The sequence below is a fragment of the Pollicipes pollicipes genome, unplaced genomic scaffold, assembly GCF_011947565.3.
Source record: "Pollicipes pollicipes isolate AB1234 unplaced genomic scaffold, Ppol_2.1 Scaffold_7231;HRSCAF=8579_pilon_pilon_pilon, whole genome shotgun sequence".
Lineage (NCBI taxonomy): Eukaryota > Metazoa > Arthropoda > Thecostraca > Pollicipedomorpha > Pollicipedidae > Pollicipes > Pollicipes pollicipes.
Window position 1 is genome coordinate 11,554,001 of NW_023597034.1, and position 21,867 is coordinate 11,575,867.

General features: G+C 47.8%; 1 protein-coding gene and 1 long non-coding RNA gene across 2 annotated transcripts; both read left to right on the top strand.

Annotated features, from left to right (window-relative positions):
* The first annotated feature begins 7,728 nt into the window (after positions 1–7,728).
* On the top strand, positions 7,729–16,831 carry LOC119109388 (neuronal acetylcholine receptor subunit alpha-3-like). Its single transcript, XM_037233003.1, has 4 exons — positions 7,729–7,780; positions 10,227–10,401; positions 16,393–16,576; positions 16,823–16,831. Exons 1-4 carry the CDS (start codon positions 7,729–7,731, stop codon positions 16,829–16,831), a joined length of 420 nt encoding a protein of 139 aa, XP_037088898.1.
* A 97-nt stretch (positions 16,832–16,928) lies between these two features.
* Positions 16,929–19,706, top strand: LOC119109176 (uncharacterized). The gene is made up of 3 exons (XR_005095404.1): positions 16,929–17,015; positions 19,265–19,351; positions 19,622–19,706. It is a non-coding gene; the product is annotated as an uncharacterized LOC119109176 (long non-coding RNA).
* The last annotated feature ends 2,161 nt before the right edge of the window (positions 19,707–21,867 follow it).

Consider the following 21,867-nt stretch of genomic DNA (forward strand, 5'->3'; position numbering starts at 1 on the left):
CACTGGTCCTTCATGACAACCCCCCCCCGCCCCCTGATACACTGTGCAGGCAACTGGGCATGGAAAGCTGCACTGAGGCTTGCACCTGCATTTCGCGACATCAAGAAGGTTGTTGAATTTCGCCGCGGCGGCGTTGCTTCGTCACTCTTTTTCTTTCTTTGATTTCTTGCTGACAGCTCTGTTGGGATGACATCAATCCCTCTCCATCAATTTTTTCACGTATGGTAGATCATGAACAGCTGTCGCTGCACTGGTCTACAGCACTCTGATTTCTACCGTCGCGGTCCTGAAGATGGTATTAGTGAGTGTCCTTTTCGATTCGCTCAGCCACCTGTTGTAGCTCAATGCTTTCCCGTAATCAGCAGTTGGTGGTGAGACGGGAAGAGCCGGGTGGCGTATCAGAAAATGTTTTGTGCGCGACCGTGTGGCCTTCGGCATGCTTACTGCAAGGAATTGTTCGAAAGAAATGCCTCAGTGCCGGCAAAACTAAACTAATAAACCCATATCTCCCACGCAAAAAGCACAATTATTGCACAAAAGCACAACAATTGCAAATAAACATCACAATGATGCGTTACCAACAACAAACTTGAACTTAACTGGGCCTGATGGAGCATTCTCATAACTGCACAGCTTTGGGTTTTACCCAGCCTCCTGTCATCCCTGTGTGCCTCTATGGGCTCATTTTTGCTAAGTGCCGAATGCGTGCCGCGGAAGAGAAAAAAATGCATTATACCTGCATTTTCATATAAATTTTAAGATAAAAATGATATTAAAATAATTTCGCCAACCTTGACTGGCGTCGTTGCATGTCGTTTGCTTTTGCTCAGTTCACATTACTGGTATTTTGTGGGGGATGAGGCAATGCTTGTTGGATTTAACTGTGATGTGTTTAAATCTTTTGCGTATTATACATGAAAGCTTAGGAAATGTGTTGTGCACGGTGCTGTTTGTGCGCACGGAAGCCACATGTAAGCCTGCTGTTAATGTTAAAGGCGCAGGTTTTTCTCTTTTCATGATTTTAGTGTAAGGTGGCATTGGACCACTAGTTGCAGCCAGTTGTGAGTGCTTTGCCTGCTGCCTTGCACTATGCTTGTGTGCGCGTGCGTGCGTGCGTGCGTGCGTGCGTGCGTGCGTGCGTGCGTGCGTGCGCGTGCGCGTGCGCGTGCGCGTGTGCGCATGCGTGTGCGTGTGCGTGTGTGTGCGTGTGTGTGTGTGTGTGTGTGTGTGTGTGTGTGTGTGTGTGTGTGTGTGTGTGTGTGTGTGTGTGTGTGTGTGTGTGTGTGTGTGGTGTGTGTGTGTGTGTGTGTGTGTGTGTGTGTGTGTGTGTGTGTGTGTGTGTGTGTGTGGTGTGTGTGTGTGGTTTTTGTAACTGCATTTGCAAAGACATGTTTGAACCTAGTGGTACAAAATATACCATGTATTGTTATTATATGGTAAAGATGATGCATCTCTGCAATTACCCCTGACACTGCCCAGGTAACTAGCCTCTATTTCTGATTTGTTGTCTGAAAGCATTTTGAGGCATGAAATATTAGCATGACATTAGTGACAGCTAGCAAACATAATACTGTGAATATTTATGGATAGGGTTGGGTTACAATCCCACATGATAATGTATTACAGTTGTTGGGGACTGAATCCCATGTCACATCAATTGTTCACCATCACATCATCTTCCTTATGGTATGTTAGTGCACATAAGCAACACTTTGTGATGAAGGAAAAGTAATTTCCCTGAAAGTGATCAGATATGGAATTTTTGCAGCTGTTCCATTGCATGCCTTAAAGTCCAGGCTTAATAGCTTCCTGTATGAGTCCAATTATATCTAAGGTGTGACAAAGGCTAGTTCTTCCCTTGAAAACTGATGATCACTGTAGCGCTCACCTTTTTTTGCTTAGGTATGCCACGGACCTGCAATGCAATTGCCACGGACAGGTGCCTAAGAGGGAGGCATGGAAAGAGGGGCATCTGCAGTCCTTACAGTGAGTACAACTGTCAGAAGACTGTGCTGCTGTACATAGATATTGCACAAGCGTCTGCGTCACAAGCCACCAGTAGTGAGAACTGTACATGCTGTATGGAAATGGGATGCTGTAACCAGGTCTGTTACTTATACCTCATTGTTGTTGATGTTTAAAATCAGGACATTGTGTGGCTGTTCTTGGTATCGAGGAAATCATGCTAGAGTGTGTTCTGTATGCATAAATAAAGGCGATCTGTGCACTGGACATTAGGGTGTGTCATCAGTAACAAAACCAAGTGAGACGAAGAAATTCTTTGGCGCAGGAGTCTAAAAGTACACGGAACAGCAAAAGGTCTTCCCAAAAACTTAAATTCGTTAAGCGCGAGTTGATCGAAATATCGCCGTAAAACCACGCCCGGCGTTGCAGTTACCCTATGCTGGACGGCGTCCGCTGCTGCAGGTAACACCAAGCCGTGGGCCGCAAGCGATATAAAATACCTTTGCGTATAGAAACGATGCTACTGAGCGCTCCTCAGGCCGTCGTGCGATAATTTCCCGGTCTAAGGTCTAATATTCGGATCAGACGCTACCCGATTGATGGCCATTTGGCGGAAACTTAATGTGCTGTTGAGTATGAGCTCGTTGCACGAGTATGTTGGTAAACAGTGCTTTATACTTTCACCTCTCTAAGACAACACACGTGATGCAAACAAAACCATGTATAGCATATGACTCAGAATATCTTGTCTGGTGTACAACTTAATATATACAGCAAGTTCTGCAGCCTGTACCACGGACGTAGGGAGGGGGAGGGGCGGTACGGTTACCCCATGCACATCTTGCTCCTTGCCGAGCCCGTGTCTTTGATGCACCGACCCAAACAGCAGCTGCTCACATACCGGAAACCCAAAACGCGTGCTGGCAGAGATCCCACGGTAGCAGAAATACCTCCGCAGCTGGGCTCCACATATTGCCGAAGCTCCAGCTGCAGCCTCATCATAGACGCCTCATCAGTGTGGCGCTGCGTCGCACTCCTAGTGTGAACCAGATAGGGCAAGACGGCCAGCAGTACCTGCACTTTGTCCCGCAGCTCGCAATTGCTGAGGTCTCGCAGTAGAGGCTGTGTGACTGGTCTGTGCCAGGGAATCAGTTCGGTGTACCTCACGGCCTCGAAGTTTCCCGCTGAGATGGCGAAGACCCTGGGCTGAAGAAGACCCTCGTTTGCTGCTCACGAGCGGCGCGGCGATCGGAACCGCCTGTTCGCGGACCATGCAGTTCTCATCTCACACCATGTCCAGCAACAGCCGTCCCGGACGGACCCAGCACCCGATAGGCTGGAGGACTGGCTGCACCGTGGCCTATGTGTGCTGCGGCAGGTCGCGGAGCAGCGCGATGCTCTGGCACAAGTCCGCTCTAGCACAAGTATATCCGCTGCTTTGCCGGATGGCGGTCCATACCGACAGATAGTGGCCGACCACGCACTGGACGAGGCCCTTGAGAGCGTTGTTGGAGGTTTCGGTAAAGATGAGAACCAGGAGCAGACGCCTCTTTAGTGTATGTAATTATGCCGATATCCAGAGTCCTTAAATGCGAGGGAATACACATCAACAAATATGCTAGTAGGCATGAACCAATCAGCAAATGAGGTGACATACTACGGCACAAGGTATGATAATAAGTAAATGCTTAACAGTAATATTTGATGAACTTTAAACACTCATTGCCATAAATTCGAAGATAACGCGTTTTAGTACTTACCTGACATGGTAGATGACCGGATTCGCCGCTGGGCTGCCACGTTTCGGACAGAGCCGTTTTGAACGCCGGAGGCCAGAAGGTACAACAGCTGCTGGTTGGTGCTCAGCTGCTGAATCAGGTCGACCGGCAGGTTTGGCACGTGCCCCGACCTAGGCTTGAATGCCACAACGTCCCTCTCCCAGACCTCTCCGGCACAGGTCTTGCCGATGGGTCCAGAAAAATTCGATCCCATGGTCGTGCCGTCCAAGCTCAGCAGCAGATGGAGGAGGTTCAGCTCGTTGCCGTGCAGCTGGCAGATAAACCAGTGTACGGGTGACTCGGTGGCCAGCTCAAACAGCCGGAACACGTCGCCTATCGTTTCGGTGTTAACGGCTGTGCGATCGCAGCCGGGCACATTGATGCGACTGTCGCACTGCGGGCTCACGGAGTGTAACTCGTTGAACAAGTGCAGGGCGGCCGAACTCGGACGTAAAATGAGTCATGTAGCGGCTGCCTGGCTGAGTGACAACAACCACGTGTTTTTCGACGGCACTTGTCTTCCTCCGTGCGGCTCATGTAGCTGCTGCCTTCGCGGCCGCCGGAGTAGAGGATGGTAAAACCTGACCTATGGATTGCTTCAAATTTTTAATGAGCCGTCTCCTTTGCACTCTGTCTCTTGCGCAGCACTTCTTAGGATCTGCGATATTTGATTTCAAGTAGCCTGTCCGTCTCTGCTGTCTTGTTGAAAGGCGTTGATGATAGCAGCAGCGGCCTGGTTCGAGCGACCGTAGCTGTCAACCGTCAGGGCGGTGTTAGTCAGATCGTTGACGTTATAATCTACAGTGACAGTGGTCTCAACCGGAACGAACAATCGGCGTCGTCTCCCCCTTCCACCATGTACGGAAACGTAAGAATCCGTGCTCTCGGCTGACTCACCAGCGCTGAGACCGCTTGGTCCGGAGCAGGCTCGGGGTCAGCACTAGTAGCCAGCGCTGGCTCAGCAGGCGACGAGGGCACGGCAGTCGGCGGGGAAAGCAACTCAGGTTCAGCAGCAGGCACCGCCTCACTGGCGGCCGAGCCACGACGCCCCTGGAGTTGTCTGGCTATCCTCCGCAACTCGTGAGCCTCCCTGGTCACAATTGTATCCCGGTCGTATGACCCCAGGGTAAGCTTCCGGTGCCTGCACTGGTCCTTCATAGCAGCCTCCTCCTGATACACTGTGTAAACAATGGGGCATGGAGAGCCGCGCGGAGACTTGCACCTGCATTTTGCGACATTGAGAAGCTTCTTAAATTTCGTTGTCGCGGCGTTGCTGTGTCTCTTTCTTTTTTCTTTGATTTCTTGGTGATAGCTCTGTTGGGATGATATCAATCCCTCTCGATCAATTTTGTCACACATTTTAGACCATGAACAGGGATCGCTTCGTTGGTCCACAGTACCCCGATTTCTACCGTCGCGGTCTTGAAGATGGCATTAGTGAGAGTGCTCTTGGATTACCCCAGCCACTTGCTGTAGCTCAATGCTTTCCGTAGTCGGCAGTTGGTGGTGGAACAGTAGAGCCGGATGGCCTATCATTAATTGTTTCGTACGCGACCGTGTAGCCTTTGGCATGCTTATGCAAGTAATTGTTCGAAAGAAATGTTTCAGCACCGGCAAAACTAAACTAATAAACCAATAACAAATAAAGCAATAATGTATAACTAATAAAGTAATAACAAACTTGCACCTAACCCGGCTTGCTGAAGCATTCTCATAGCTGCACAGCTTTGGGTTTTACCAAGAATTAATTTTCTTTACTAAAAGGTCAGCTTAAAAGCTGTTTGGCAATATTTTGCTGGTGGTCTTAATGATATCTATTTCATGCTTAATCCACCAAGTACCTATGTCAAGTATATGATAACGTCATTTAATCCTGCCATGTCATTAGCCGTGCGGCGATGAAGGCCAATAAAACATAAATGTCGTGTCGCTCATATTAGGTATTCGTAAGCACGATTTACAGCTAAAAAGACCGTCAACTGGCTCGCAATCAATGCTGTGCGAGAAACGATGACGTAGCCAAACGACGATGTAGTGAGGAGCATATTTACTAAACGGAGGGATTGTGTTGTCTGGGGCAGCCTCTTCCATTTAAAAGTATACCAATAGTTAGAAGTGAGCTTACTCCATCATATTTCATTCTTGCTTCAGTGTCTTCAAATCTGGAACATTTCCTTTGAGTAGATGCTCCAATAACGTCCAAATGTTTGTATATCACAAACAAGGGTTTGTGGTGGAGACATGCATTCAGGTGCTCATCTGACTGCTACCCAACTGGCTTCCGCTATCGGGACACTTCGTGCCGAATCATTGCAAACAAGAGCATTTCAGTGATCGTATTTTTCTTGGCAGTAAGCACAAAGATACAATGAGCTGGGACATTCGCGGGGCGTGTCTATAGCGTCACAGATGTCTGGGTGACTTTCAAATAGGCGTCACGAAAAAAGCTACACAAGTTTGCATGCGTCAAGCTTAGAAATAAGAGAGTTGAAAGCCTGACGAAGGACATGACTGTGAACTGCAGGAGATGGTCTTAAAAATGACCACTCAGTACAAAAGAACGCACACAAATGTGGAATAATCCCTTTAAAAATGCGCATGCCTTTAAAACCTGAGGTTTAGGAGCATTTAAGTTAGTGGACATGACCTTCCACGGCCATGGGAATTGGAGAATACCAGCCTCCCACCTTTAAAGGGAATGTTCCACATTTGAAGATATCAAAGCAGGCATGAGATATGATGAAATAAGCTCACTTATAACTATTGGTGTACATTTAATTGGAAAACACTGCTCTAGACAGCACAGTTTCTCTGTTTAGTAGATATGGCGCTCAACATATCGTTGCCTAAATGCGTAATCGCACTTTTCACAACGTTCGTTGATTGAGAGCCAATTGACAGCCGTAATATCTGGAAGTCGTGCCCACTAACACCACATACAAATGGCTCATCAATTGTGTTTTCTCGGCCTTGGTCTCCGCATGGCCAATGGAATGGCAGAGTTTGAATGACGTTATTATGGCGTCATGGATGCCTCATGGCTGATGGTGTCCCCGAAACAGTCCGCACATTTTCGCGGGCGCATAGCTCAAAAGCTAGAGAGGTCTAGGTTTTAAGAAGAGCAGGGTTGTGAAGTGTGACGAATTATCTTCAGTATGACCATGTGAGTTCAAAACTCCACACAAATGTAAAACGCTCCCTTTATCGGCTGCGAATGTGAACGTTTGGCAGCACTGTTGTCTATCGGCACTAACGTTTCCTCGGTAACGAGTACGAGCAACCGCTTATGTGCGATTGCCTCTTTCTAATCAAGAACAAAAGTCGCGTGTCAGTCCACGCCACGCCAGCCGACCGCACGGTGCCATGGCGTGGGAATGCCCTCCCTCCCCGTCCCTGTTAGTCACGTGACCTCCCGGCGCACCTGCGGGCGGGCGTTTGGGCCGCGCCTGCGTCCGGCGACGCCGCCGGCGCTGTGGCCTCTTCGGACGGCAGTGATAGGCTGCCCCGGCTCGCTTGCCGGTCACGGTCGCCTGAGGCCCTGCTCTAGTGGCGTGGCAGAGGGAGCGGCCGCTTACAGTCCGGTGGTCGCGCGTATAACTCGGGTGAGAACGGACGCTGTCAACAGGCGTGCGAGGAACATAGGTGTCTGAGCGCTAGTGACGGGGGAAGTGTCGAAGACGATAGGATAGCATCCCGTTTTAGTCGTAGCTTGCTTCTGGAAGGAGATGCCTACTGTTTGCCATATTCCGCTTTACGGCTTGAACCTGCACATCAGAAGTGCTTTGAAATAGCTGGCAATGTAAGTATTGGGACGAACAGAGCGATGAAGTGGATGAAATGTCCGTCCGCGGTACTTTGTGAGAAACCTCCCAACGAGGGGAATAAATCCTTCAACTGAGAACTTCAAGCGGTGCGTGCCAAGCAACCTTCTGCCCATTTCATCCCGACTATATCCTTTGACAGGTGCTGCAGTATGGTGTGCGGTATGTCCAGCCAGTGGCTGCTGCTTCTCTTCGGTGCTCTTTGGCGACCGACAGGTTAGTTCACCATTGCCTTCAACATTAAGTTCTTGCTGTTTCCGCCACCATGAAATCGGTTTATTACCGGCAAATTTTAATGTTTGGCGGGCTGTTGAGTCCCTCTGACCCGCGACCGTTAGCAGACCGCGGTTAGTTGGAAGATAAGTAAGTCACCGATCTGATGTGACGGATGCTTGGAGCTTGAGCGATATTAGCGGCATTTGTTTAGCCTTGTATTAACGAGACTTCTGAATCCATGGCAGGCCGTTTCAAAGTCACGTAGCTCAGTCACCTATGATAAGTTTTGTGATTAGAACATGACCGGGTAAACACACGTCAGGTGAACAACGAATTGAACCGACGATTGTCACTGAAGAGCATATGAAATTAGAAGCCTTTGTGAAACTTACACAGAAGTCGATGAGCCGTGTAATGAACTGAATGCATTACCTGATGGAAACAAGAGGCGCCTTAGGTTCCACATTTTTTGCATTTTGAGTAGGGAGATCTTTTTCCCAACAATTATCACCGTTACATATACCAGCAGGTACTAAAACACGATGTTGCAAGGAGGTGTCAGATATAGTAACAACATTCAGTTTTGTTAAGGTGGTCCACGCTGTCTTGAAGAACTTTAACGTTGTGTTGCCAGTCTCTCGTGAGATATCTGGCGATTATGGTCAGAGTGAGGTCTTAAAGTTGACAATGCAGAACATATTACCTGCTGGTCTTGGAATCACCGTCAGGTGGAAAGGCTCAGAAGAACAACGAATAAATGTGCTAAAACGCATCGCTTGCTCCTGCTTTGAACGATATGTTATTTCGACTTCCCTTGACTTGAAGCCTCGGGTAAAAGGCCTCCAAGAAGTTTATTAACCTAACATGACCGGAAAATACATATTTTAGGTCGCAATGAAAAGTTCGTACATGGCAGCAACTCCATGGCTGCGCATTTATTTTGGTGGTCTCTCTCCCCAACCCACAAAAAATCAAAAAATGCTCCAATGGTCTATAGCGGTCCCATTCGAGTAGCGCAATTGTTATTGTTTGGTAAGGCATCATGAGAAAAGTGCATTTTGTAAAGAAAAGGGAATGTTTTGCCGGCATGTCCAAAAAAACAACTCAAGAATTTCCAATTAGTTTGTTGCAGTGTGTACCCAAACATGTCGTCCCGAGCAAAGCTTCCAGGTCATACCCAAAATTAATGGCTTTTGAATACTTTTATGTATATTTTATTTGAATACTTTTATGAATGATTTTTAACCATTCAGCGTATTCCCGCGCACTATTACGTTGTGTATCGTCACGTATCAAGTCCGATCCAGCTCTGTCCAAGTGCAATCTGGTCCATGGTCGGACCGGGCTATGTCCAGTTCAGCTCAGGTTCAGTCCAGTCCTTGTCTGCAGCCTGGCTCATGATTCGTCCGGTCCATGACAGTTCTGGTACATGTCCGGCAGGACCCAGGTCCAGTCCAGTCCATCGCAGTTCTGGTCATGTCCGGCAGGGCCCAGGTCCAGACCAGGCCATGTCAGTTCTGGTCCAATGCCGTCAGGGTCCAGGTCCAGTCCAGTCTATGGCAGTTTTGGTCCATGTCCGGCGGGGCCCAGGTTCAGTCCAGTCCATGGCGGTTCTGGTCCATGTCCGGCGGGGCCCAGGTTCAGTCCAGTCCGTGGCGGTTCTGGTCCAATGCCGTCAGGGTCCAGGTCCAGTCCAGTCTATGGCAGTTCTGGTCCATGTCCGGCGGGACCCAGGTTCAGTCCAGTCCATGGCGGTTCTGGTCCATGTCCGGCGGGACCCAGGTTCAGTCCAGTCCATGGCAGTTCTAGTCCATTGCCGGCAGGGTCCAGGTCCAGTCCAGTCTGTGGCAGTTCTGGTCCATGTCCGGCGGGACCCAGGTTCAGTCCAGACCATGGCGGTTCTGGTCCATGTCCGGCGGGACCCAGGTTCAGTCCAGTCCATGGCAGTTCTAGTCCATTGCCGGCAGGGTCCAGGTCCAGTCCAGTCTGTGGCAGTTCTGGTCATGTCCGGCAGGGCCCAGGTCCAGTCCAGTCGTGCAGGCCGATGTCTGGTCCCAGAGTACGTGGCCGGCGTGTCGAGCTACGCCCGTCTGACGGCCGCGTCATGTCGGCCATCTCCAGCCTTGCCCAGCCCTGATATGTGGAGTCGGGTCTGGACAGAACACGGCTGGCCGCGACCTGTCCGACCGTATCTGGACAGGACACGTCCGGCCTTAACGAGTCTGACCTTGTTTGGCCGTGACGTGTTCGACCGTGACGTGTCTGACCTTGTCTGACTGACGTGTTTGACCGCAACGTTCCTGACCTTGTCTGGTTGAGACGTGTTTGACCGTGACCTGTCCGACCGTGCCTGATCGTAACGTTCCTAGCTACGTCGTGTCTGTCCGTGATGTGTCTGGGCGTGTTGTGTCTGTCCGTGATGTGTCTGGCCGTACCTGGCCGACAGGAGGCATTTCCATCGAGACGCCACAGTACGAGCTGCACCGCTACCTCTTCGCCAACTACTCAACCTCGATCCGGCCGATCGCCAGCCACACTACGCCCACCACCGTCGAGTTCGAGGTCTCCATTTACAACCTGATCGACCTGGTGAGGACCGGCCTCTCACCCCTGCCCAGCAGGTGTGCCGTCGCTGACCCGGACAGTGCACGGACCGACCAGTGCACGGACCGATCTGGTCTGGTGAGACCGGCCTGATCTTGCCGGAGGAGTCGTAGCTCCTCGCGCCATTTAAACATGTGCATTTGGTCAGCGTTTAATAGCTGCCGTGAGCTCGCCTGTTTTATTTTCGTAGGCAGCTGCAATGATTTTTTATTTTGTTTTCCACGTCTATTTTTTCACTGGGTTGAACATAGTGTTTTTTTAATGTAAGCGCAACAGTCATCATAAGATAGGTGAAAATCTCTAACAAAATCTTCCCAGTACATGTACATGGCACTCATCCAAACTGTACAAATGTCTGCCATTTGAATTATCGAAAATCCCCTGCCTCGTTCAGACGAATTAAAAGTATGTGCCAAGTGATATGTTTTGATGGATTTGAGCTCAGAGTGCTCGGTAAGTGAAACGGGCTGTGTGCACCACGAATTCACTACTCGATTTGCGCCGTTCCTATACAGCGGAAATTGTGGCCGCGCCTTTTCACCAGGCAGTAACTTGCCCGCGTCGTGACCCGTACCCGGTACTGCTGGGTAATGAGCTCGACACCGTAACTTGCCCGCGTCGTGACCCGTACCCGGTACTGCTGGGTAATGAGCTCGACACCGTAACTTGCCCGCGTCGTGACCCGTACCCGGTACTGCTGGGTAATGAGCTCGACACCATAACTTGCCCGCGTCGTGACCCGTACCCGGTACTGCTGGGTAATGAGCTCGACACCGTAACTTGCCCGCGTCGTGACCCGTACCCGGTACTGCTGGGTAATGAGCTCGACACCGTAACTTGCCCGCGTCGTGACCCGTACCCGGTACTTGCTGGGTAATGAGCTCGACACCATAACTTGCCCGCGTCGTGACCCGTACCCGGTACTGCTGGGTAATGAGCTCGACACCGTACTTGCCCGCGTCGTGACCCGTACCCGGTACTGCTGGGTATGAGCTCGACACCGTAACTTGCCCGCGTCGTGACCCGTACCCGGTACTGCTGGGTAATGAGCTCGACACCGTAACTTGCCCGCGTCGTGACCCGTACCCGGTACTGCTGGGTAATGAGCTCGACACCGCCATAAAGGCGGCAAACAGCCGCGACATCCCTGACTAATCTAATCCTGTCCGTGTCGCTTGAAGCTTTCACGATCCTATCCATTTCATTCTAAGGATCCATCCTGACTACTAAGTTATCTCACGACAGCCGTTTTTGTGGCAGATGCCGCGAGATACGTTTAAGATGCAACGTTTGGTTTATCGTTTGGGGTATTGAGCGGTGCAATTTGGCTATCATCAGTGATCGACGCATTGATTGGCCGGACTTAATTGTTTGGCTTACGTCACAGGATTGACGTCTCCGGCACTGCAATAACAACATGTGGTAATTCGCATGCATCTGACATGTGTAGCTCAAACATCATAAATTGAGAAAAGGCACGAGGCCTATATTAATTCCTTCTTGCTCATTGAGTAGTACACTGATGTCGCCTCCGCAACGTCATGGCATTGGGCCTTCTAATAAGGTTTTGCAGTTTGGCTAGAAACGAGTCGAAAATGGTAATTCCGTAGAACCAAGTCCCGCAATATTGAAACGTTGGACATTTGCTCTCCGTCTTCGGCCTTAACGGTCTGTACTCAAGGGCGGTGATAGCAAAGGGATCTAACCGGGCAATTGCCAATCCAATCCAAACAACAAGAGCCAAACGGTGATTATATGTAAACAAGCGTGCCATATTGTTCCAAGTGCTGCTGCCTCTCACAATGATGCCCCCCACAATGATGCCCTCGGCAAGACTCAGAAATCTTTGCAAGGTAACCGTCTGCTTGCGTCCAATTAGCAAGTTTTTAGTGCAAGTTCCAAAATGAACGATGAAATAATGTATCCTCTGTGGCCTGGTCAGGATTGTAGGGAACGTAGTCTTCTGGTTTCTGTAGCGCAAGCCTCAGTATAGCTAATGAAATCGTATGCCTCGTACTGCTTGCGAAGCATTGTCAAGGGGTCATATCAGTGGTTTCCTGGTTTGGAGTCGAACGTAACCCCGTGATGTCGTTCAAACGGTTTGTGTAGTTATAACCACCAGTGAAGTTGGTGAGGTCCGAACCCTAGTCACTTCTGAGAGGAATGCACTGCCATCCAACCGATATTGTTGTGCTTTGCTATATCAGGTGACACCAAAACCGACATGGAACCTAGTAACTTTAATGTAGGATGCACCCATGCCACTTGGTGTCTCAAACAGAATGTCCTCTCTGTCATATGTGTGGTATGTTTGTCTTAAATAAATAAGTTCTTTCTTCTCTGAAATGCGAGGTTTATGTCTGCCATTACCATGCATACAAAACACTTAAGAAAACTGTGAGCAGGGGATTTATGGGACATCTGTATAAACGAGGCGCTGTGTTAATCGCGAATGAACTAAATGATTTATGGTTTGACAAAGCCAATCATCCCTTCATCCTATCGTCGACTCACCACACCGTCAAGCGGGGCCTCGAGCTAGGCAGAGCGACTGTTGCATGGAGAACACGAACATCATATCTAAACGCTGAATGCGTTGGCTAAATTCCCGCAATATGTGTATACTGTCTAAGTACCAAATCGGGTCATGTCGGTTTGGACGAAACGAGCCCAAACGATGTAATCAGCATATTGCGCCGGTACTTGATACCCATTGGGCAAGCATGCCTACGCTGGAGACATTCTAAAGTTGACCACAATGCTGACGAAGGCACAACCCGATGAGCTTGAGTCGCTTCTTTTGGCGTATCGACTGACCGTTCAAACCACAGCATGGGACTTCTACCCAGCATTTATTTCATTGAACTTTCTTTCATAAACATGGCATGTTGTCATTCACGAGGGAGAGAATATTGCGTCATTGAAATAAAGTAATTATTTCGGGAACAGCGGCATAGGTGCGTCCCCATCTAGTGCGCAGCGAGCAAAAAGCTTCGTTGGTGATTGCTACAACACCAAACTGTCAATTTTGTAAATATGGTACATTTAAAATACTTCGACATGTAGTGATAAATTTGCATATGCTAAAACCTTAGCATGAAATAAAGTCAACCATGCTTGACTTGTTAGTGGTTATTTTTCAAATTGAACGTCACATGCTTTGCTCACTTCGTCGCCTCCCGCAAGAGGGGGGGGGGGGGGGGGCGGAGGAGAACACTGCACACCCGGTGTGCTATAACGAGGGTGGAAAACTGGGTGCAGTAAACTCACAAGCGACTTATATTTTTACACGAGTTATTTTTAGATGATTCAGAAGCTCAGAACATCGGTCCAAATGAGGTCAAAGTATGCCTGGTACCTGCGTCTGCGAACTGTCTGGCGGACGGCATACTTGTTTGTGAAGTGACGAGGTGTGAAACATACGACATTTCTAATGATAAGAGAGAGGGCGGAGAGGATGAGGTGTCCCACACCCGTACACCCACACCCTTTTATAGCGGCAGGGGTATAGTTTTGCCAAATGATACGGGGAATTGAGCAGAGAAGAGACTGGTAAAGAATTATTGCGTGTAATTTTTCGGTGGTTTAGAAAGGGGAGATGTAGTACTATCGTACGTATATGCCTGCACTTTCCAAGATTGCTTTACGACATTTCACTGCTAGAGTTGCTAAGAATGGCCGCATGCTGATGCTTGAATGAGTATGGGAACTGCAAGCATGTTACCGACAGCAATGGATCCAGTAATAGGGGCTTACTCTTTTTACGACTCCTACAGAATGAGAAGAATCAGGTGATGACGGTGAATGCAGAGATTATTATGAAGTGGAACGATTCATTCCTGTTCTGGAACCCGGATAACTATGCGGGCATCCAGGATATCCGCGTACCCTGGAAGGATATTTGGACACCAGACGTCGTTCTTTACAATAGGTGAGGCTTCAAATCCTACTTGGTGTGTAAACGGGCTATCGCGTTTTACTAATATGCTATGAGCACGTATCTAGCCATTGACATGGTCATAATATCAGCATACCTGTGCCAGTTTTTTATATTCTTTGGAAAGGCCCTGTAGCTGAATGAGTGGCGGACGCGTTGGGTTCTAAATACATCGCCAAGTGGATGTATGGATTGGGAATCCCGTACTCGTATGGCGGCAACCACACGGGCTTACGTACTTTGCATAACTTTATAACTCTGCCATTGAATTGTTCACCACGAGCGGCCATGATGCGATGTTGTGTAACCCAGTAAACCCCCAGTTTCATTTGATTAACAGGTTGCAGGCCCTAACAAAATAATTCCGTAGTATAGAGAATTGTTCTGGCAAGATATCAGTTCAAGCAGCAAGGCCTACAGCCGTTTTCAGTCGTGTTTCGATCGGTTGTGATGGTATTCGCGTCTAAATCGATGTAATCGGTTTCATTCGCCTCTAAATCGATTTCAGCGAATCGTTTGGTGCAAACGGGCTTCAGTCCTTATCAAAGTTACTTTATGTGCAAGATGAAATTGTGTGAACCAATCCTACTGACAGACGTGATTCTGCTGTTGAGAGGACTTTGGTAACTTGCATAATTGTATCTGAAAATTATTAAGCGCTTCACCGCCACGGACGCAGATGTCATGACACGGCTGTTACAAAACAAAAACAAAAACATGGGACTACAGTTGAGAGAAAATCCTTCTGTGGGCAAACGTTCCACGTGGCAGCTCTGTTACATACAAAATGCCTCCGGTCAAAGTATGTGGCACGACAATTTAATGCAAGAAAACTCTTGCACAAGACGATTGCTTCGTATAAACCATGTACCCTTACGTGTACGCGACAAAACTGTTACGGACACATACTTTCGCGCAACATCACCTCCACAGACGAAACGTCCACAGTCAATGTCTTTACGCGGGGAATGATATGCAAAACTCTTATTCGACTTGGCCTAACTTACTTTAGGCCCATTTGTTAGCCCGGGCTAAAACTTAATTGAATTAGCTTAAAGCCAGTTAAGTTAACTTAAGTATTAGACTAACTAAACTTTACCTAGCTTAACGTAACCTAACATAATCTATGCCTAGCCTTCACCCAACGTAGCCCAACGTGAAGCTAGCGTCACCTCACGTCACGTAGCTTTACCTTGTCTCATCTTATCTGTTACTTAACCTAACTCACAGTGAACCGAGTTTATCCTTATTTTGCCTCCAGCTGACGTACCAGCTGTAGCTAGATCTAGACCCTGTTTCATATGTCCTCAAATGAGTTGAATTAGATGACGCAATGCAATTTTGCACAATTTTAGAGTCGACTTCACGTAAGTTTAATCGCACCACTTATTTCCATTTACTGAGCATTCAGTGCAATCAACCCCACTTTGACTCATTCAGATTTTGGCTGCTTCTGACAACAACACTGGCTCAGTCGAACTAAAGCACTCTTCCGGTTTCATCCTATCTTTTTAGGCACCATTATCTTTGTGCATGTCACTATGTTTTCCTAGGATCAATACTGGAAATGGCGTCTGTTTTGTAATGACCAGTGGTAATATAATAATACTGGCAATGTTAATTACAAGAATGGTTACGACGTGGTTTTGGCCATAATAGTGGTGCCGGTAGCGGTTTTGATGCTCAGCGGAGGTACAACATCGAGTTTTTGACCGAGGCAGCCGAGTCGTAACGAACTTGGTCTGTAAAAGCTCTGCACACTGTGTGATGCCGGCAGAAGTTTTGTCCTGTGGTTGTGTTGTCCGTAACAGTTAAGACCACGGATGTTATGTCACGCAGAAGCTGTTTCATAGCAGTTCTGCCGTTGGCGGTCTTTGCTGTAGAAGTCGGAACACCGAAGTGTCCGTAAAAACGGTCGCCATAACCGTGAAAAATTATGTGATCCAACGGTGGTGACCGTGTGACGTCATATAGCGCCGACTCGACTTACAAATGGGCCACCTACAATACGCTGGCGATCGTGAAGTCGTCCGGGGAGGCGACCACGTGGTGACCGTGTGACGTCATATAGCGCCGACTCGGCTTACGAATGGGCCATCTACAACACGCTGGCGATCGTGAAGTCGTCCGGGGAGGTGACTATGCTGTCGCACGCCATCCTGCGCTCCTCCTGCGAGATCAACATCCGCTACTACCCGTTCGATCAGCAGCTCTGCGTCATGAGCTTCTCCAGCTGGTCGCAGGACATCACCCAGGTCAGTATATCTCGCCAGCGCTGCCGACGTTATCAGTTGGGAACACGAAACAAAGCATCAGTCAGGGTAGGATTTGTGTAGATCGATTTACGGCGAGGCGGGAATTACGCTCGCCCTTCTGTGCTACTTTACCGTGATACGTTATGTTGTTCGCGTCGCAGTCTCTAAGCAGAGTGACTTATGGTGTCTCCAAGTCGCCTACCTTTCTATCGACCCATACTGGAGACCTTGCAATCGCGAGCCTAGAATGTGTAATGGAGACGTCATAGTCGTTTCCCCTCCACCGATCGGAGCTTGTCCTGCTCCCAGATCGCATTGGTGACCGGCCCAGCTCAGGGCGACATCAGCGCCTACGTTGAGAACCCCGAGTTTTTCCTGGAAAATTTTTACGTGGATGGCCTGAACACAACAGATGCGTGTTGCGATCAACCATTTTCAAGTAAGAACATCTTCGATATATGCCATATGTATGTTGTGATCGACCGTTTTCAAGTAACAGTGTCGTTGACCATAATGATGATGGCAGTGGATGAGATTTCAGAGTTAATGGGTCAGTAAGACGTGAAACGGCGCCAACGGCTCGTGCAAATGAAAGGGAGTGTCAATGAATAAGACGCAATGAAAGGAATGGAGCCCACCAGGATGCCATATTTGCTATATATGCTTAGAAAGCTGCCGCAGATTGGCGGCGCTAATAAAAATAGATTTGACATTAGCATTAGTGTTATGGAATAACTGCATTGCAGCGCTGCAGCAGGACAAAAATGTGGAAAAAGTTAACCCGTAGCGTGAGTGCAAGGGCAGCTTAAAAAACGTCGAGTTGACAAAATCAAGATTATATTATTGGTTCTGAACAGTTATGAGATTAAGAATTTTGCCTTGTTCCGGACAAAATATTATGAAAGACTATTGTAGGACATAATCCATTGCATGTTGAATATATCACTTGATGGAAATCAAAGTGGTGTTAAGTGTTTTGCATCGAGACAGGCAAAGCGCAATGTACAGAAGCATGTTTAGCAAAAGCGATGTACGACGAGGGAGTGTTCCTCGGCATGCCCACCAATTTCATCCTCTACAAACAAGCCAATCGACGCGCATCTCTGCGTGATCGTGGTTGTGAGAACACCTAGCCAAGTCATCAAATCCAGTGCCACCTATCCACAGCGTCCCGCCGGCTGGACGTGGATTCGAGCTTTTGGGAGCATTGCTAAGCTTCGTTGATGTAGGACGAGGATTTATCCAGAATTTTGTCGGGATTTGTGACGGGAGGGACTGCAGGGTATGTAACGGAGCATTTTTCGGGATGGGGGGGGGGGCAAGCCCTATTCATGGTTCGTAGGCACCGCGAACAGACTAAAGACGCCTCACAGGTAAAGTGTCTATGATCAATGGGCAATCAATGGTGGCTTTGTCTGGCGCCGAAACGGCTTTCTCAGCTGCCTGCGGTACATATCCACGCGGTTATCCGATTACCTAATCTCTGAACTATGGTTGTGTCACCGCTTATAACAGCGCATTAGGTTTTAAGCCAAAATAAGTTAACTGATCACCAGCGTACAGAATTACATTCAATAGTGTCAAAGTGACAAATTACGCTCGCTCTTGACCGGAGGGGGGGGGTCTAAAAACCCTTCAAAAGCTCGCTTGGCAGCGCCACTGTTTAAGACGTCCTTGTTTCCTTTTCCAACCGGTCGTGTTTGTTTAGGGAGTAGCGTTCATTTTCATTGTTGTTGAGCTGAACGAGGCCATTTGGTCGTTGCAATGCATACAGATGCATGTACAGGCCTGATTGCACCATACCTTATGCAACTAATGTTCACGTGGCGTGAGCGATCATTATTATTACTATGGTGGATTACTATTTTTACTATTGGTATATGGTATTACTATTTGCCTGGCATTGTCTTCAGCAAAACAGCTTTTAATGAAAAGCAGCGTCTTGTTAATCATTGCACACTTCAGGACCTTTTCAATTGCGTTTGGAGTGTACTGGCGTGGTATTTCCAGCGATAGTGACTTAGCACTTTTGCCGTGGATATTTGCCAGCGTTTCCTAGGGAGCCATGCTGTATTTTATGGTCTGTATTTTATGTTTATGATAAGAGCTTTGCTGTAATTTATTGTTTGTATTTTATGTTGATAATATATATGAGCCGTGCTGTATTTTATTGTTTGTTTTTTATGTTTGTGATATGAGCCATGCTGTATTTTGTGTTTTTGGCCTGTCAAGCATCGCCATGAACTTTTTTCAAGGTCTAGAATATGTTCTTCATATTTGTGCCCTCCCCTTGAGTCCCCATGTTTTTTTTTCCTTTGGGGGAGGCGACATGTCCCTCTTTTTACCTCAAAATGATGTCCACCTGCTGCGTTTGCTTACAATGCGTTATCTTTGCAGTGCTTTGGTGAGGTAGCTGCTTTTTCATCCACATGCAGCTTAAGCCTTTATATTACATGTTTCTTCCACTTACTGCCATTCCAACCTTCTGGACGGTGGTACACCTCCGATTACCGTGGTAGTCTAATTGTGTTTTTGATGTTCTCGCATGCGTCGTTGGCAAGCAAGCATATGTGTAAATTTCTCACATATTGAATTGGCTTGTGTTCGCTCGTGGCATTCATCAGCATTCATAAATTTAGTCTGAATAACCACTGTGACAGTATAATGTTTGACCACAAACCCAATCAGCCCTCAGATATTACGTGCAGCTTCAGAGAAGAACCGCGTTTACGATGTTCTTTTTCATAATGCCAGGAATATTCGTCAATTTAACGGGTAAGACATTAGTTTTCACCAACAAGATAAGTACACGATTTTTAACGCTTCACGAAATGTGTATACATAGTACGCAGGTGACATGTGTGTAGCATGTTATTTTCCGCAATCCTGCCATTTCAAGCAGGCATTTTCAGACCAGTCAGATTCTACCATGCGCCGGAATATGTTTTGTGCAATCTATGGATTGTCAATTTTATAAACGCTTTTTCATTGGTTCGGCGGGTGCGGTGTTGATGATATGTGCAGTGACGGAGTGATGTTCCACAGCACTGATGGTGTTTATGCTGCCCTGCGAGTCGGGGGAGAAAGTCAGCCTGGGTATCAGTGCTATGCTGGCCATGATGGTTTTCCTGATGGCCATGACGGAAAACCTGCCGCCATCGCAAAGCATTCCTATCGCAGGTTGGTGTGGCATGATGGAGGCTGAACATGCTCTCCTAGGGAAGGTATTGCCGCTGAGCACGCGCCCGGCCGGGGGTCAAATGACCCCCTTTTCTTCCAAAGGCTTTTCCGGAATGGTTTCTGAACGGCGCGGCGGGGTGGCGTCACATTTTGCATGCCTGTAGAAAATTGAGTAGCGGATGGTTTGGCACAACAAATTAGATGTGCCTTGTAAGGTCGCTGATCGACGGCTGGCCAAAGTCAGGCCATAGATTCAGCGAAGTCAGTTTCCAGGGAATCGTTCAATCTGATGCAACGATGGAGTGTTGGACGAAGCCATACATCTCTGAGATACTTTCTTAGGCAACACAATAATGGAATGGGATAATGGAATAATGGAATTTCATTGACCTCAGCTCAGACATCTTTGTCGTTTATTCAAATGCAAAACTCAAAGCAGTCTTGTGTGATCTTGGTCAACATGACCTTTGAAAGGTCAAACTAGGTCACTGACCCCGAATGATTGTGTTTTTTTTCCTTAGAGCAGTTAGCTAGGTGCCGCGGGCACTTTGGAGACTAACCTAGATATTGACCTTGTTTGACCTCATTTGATCCAAACGTTATGACCTGGGAACCTCAAACTTTGACCTGGGTGAGTACAAGTACAGACACTCAGCGGGGGTCAAATTGACTCTGCACCCGAGCGAAGGGTATCAAGCTGGCCACCCGGGCGCATGTTAACTGACAGCCGATTGACGTCTTTTGTCCGGAAATTGTCCTCACGAACGCCAGCTGTGAACGGTCTGTCAATTTTATTTTCCCCTGACTTGATTGTCGCATGGCCGATGGAATGGCAGGATTTGAACGACGTAATTATGGCGTCATGGATACCTTGTTGACCTTGAAATAGTCCGCACATCTTTGTGGGTGTGCAGCTCAGAAACTGGAGGGGTATGGATGTCAGCCCGGCATGGGCAGATAGGTGACATTTGCCCCCCTCCCCTGTCAAATATTCGTGATAACTCAAAAACATCTCAATATATCGCGGAGAAATTTGGAGCAGCTATTAATCGATGAGTTTGACGTCATACATCAATGCATCAACCATTAGATCATGACAGATCAAGCGTGAGTAATGCCAGAGTAACGTCATGTTTGTCGATTTTTTGGAAAAGCGCATAGCGGTAGACAAATTAACACATAAACGGGAAACGTGATCTCATCAGTAAATGTTTCGTGGGTGATGTCGTTTTGTTGTTCCAATATTGCACCTTGAAACATTGGCATATCAAACAAGAGAAATATTGATAACAAGTACACCCTACAGTTTTGGGTCTTTGACGTTAAAATTACGTAAACTGTTCAGTGCATTGGCGAGGAACATTATTCACATAGATGAGACAGTAGCACTAGCCTTATTCCTCGGAAAAAACAGGAGAATGGAGATACAGTTAAGTTGATATGTCGGCAACATGCCTTTATCGAACCAATAGCAGAAGTGAGTAGTGAAAGTTTGAAAATGATGGTGTTAAAAATGGAAAATTGTTCCTAAAAAAGTAAACTCATTGTTGCTATTGTTTCGATAAAAGCATGTTGCCGAAATATCAACCTAACTATATCACCATTCTCCTGTTTTTTGTTGTTTTTTTTTAGGAATAAGGCTTACACTACTGTCTTATCTATTAGACATTAGATTATGAAAGTAGGAAAGTCGATGTTCTAAAATACGATTTCGCTATGAAGGATGCTGCCTCTACCAAGTTTGAAGCGATTGTCTGTAACAATGGTTAAGTGATGTCTTGAAATACATCCCAGCGCATGCCGCCCGTACCCCGGGGGTCCGGGCCTATGGCAGCAAGTGGCGGGGCGCGGCGGAAGCCGTTTATCAGTTTTACACAAATCGACGGCCCCATGACTGGCGGTGGGGTAGGAAGGAAGGGTTTGACTATGACTGGTGGCGGCAGAAGGGTACCAGATTGCGCTGTCGGTGTAGCTGAACCGTCGGAAACAAAGCAAACATCGATCCAGCCGATTATCTGCAACCGGGTTAATTAATTTGACCTTGACCTTAGACGGCTTATGAAGGAGCTAACAAGGTGTGAAGGAGCTAACGAGGAGCTAACAAGGAGCAG

Excerpts from the sequence above, each read along its gene's own strand:
- LOC119109388 (XM_037233003.1), top strand. The coding sequence starts at position 7,729 with ATGTCCAGCCAGTGGCTGCTGCTTCTCTTCGGTGCTCTTTGGCGACCG. Across the intron at positions 7,781-10,226 it reads TGCTCTTTGGCGACCGACAG|GAGGCATTTCCATCGAGACG; the intron begins GTTAGTTCACCA and ends CCTGGCCGACAG. Across the intron at positions 10,402-16,392 it reads CTCTCACCCCTGCCCAGCAG|CGCCGACTCGGCTTACGAAT; the intron begins GTGTGCCGTCGC and ends GACGTCATATAG.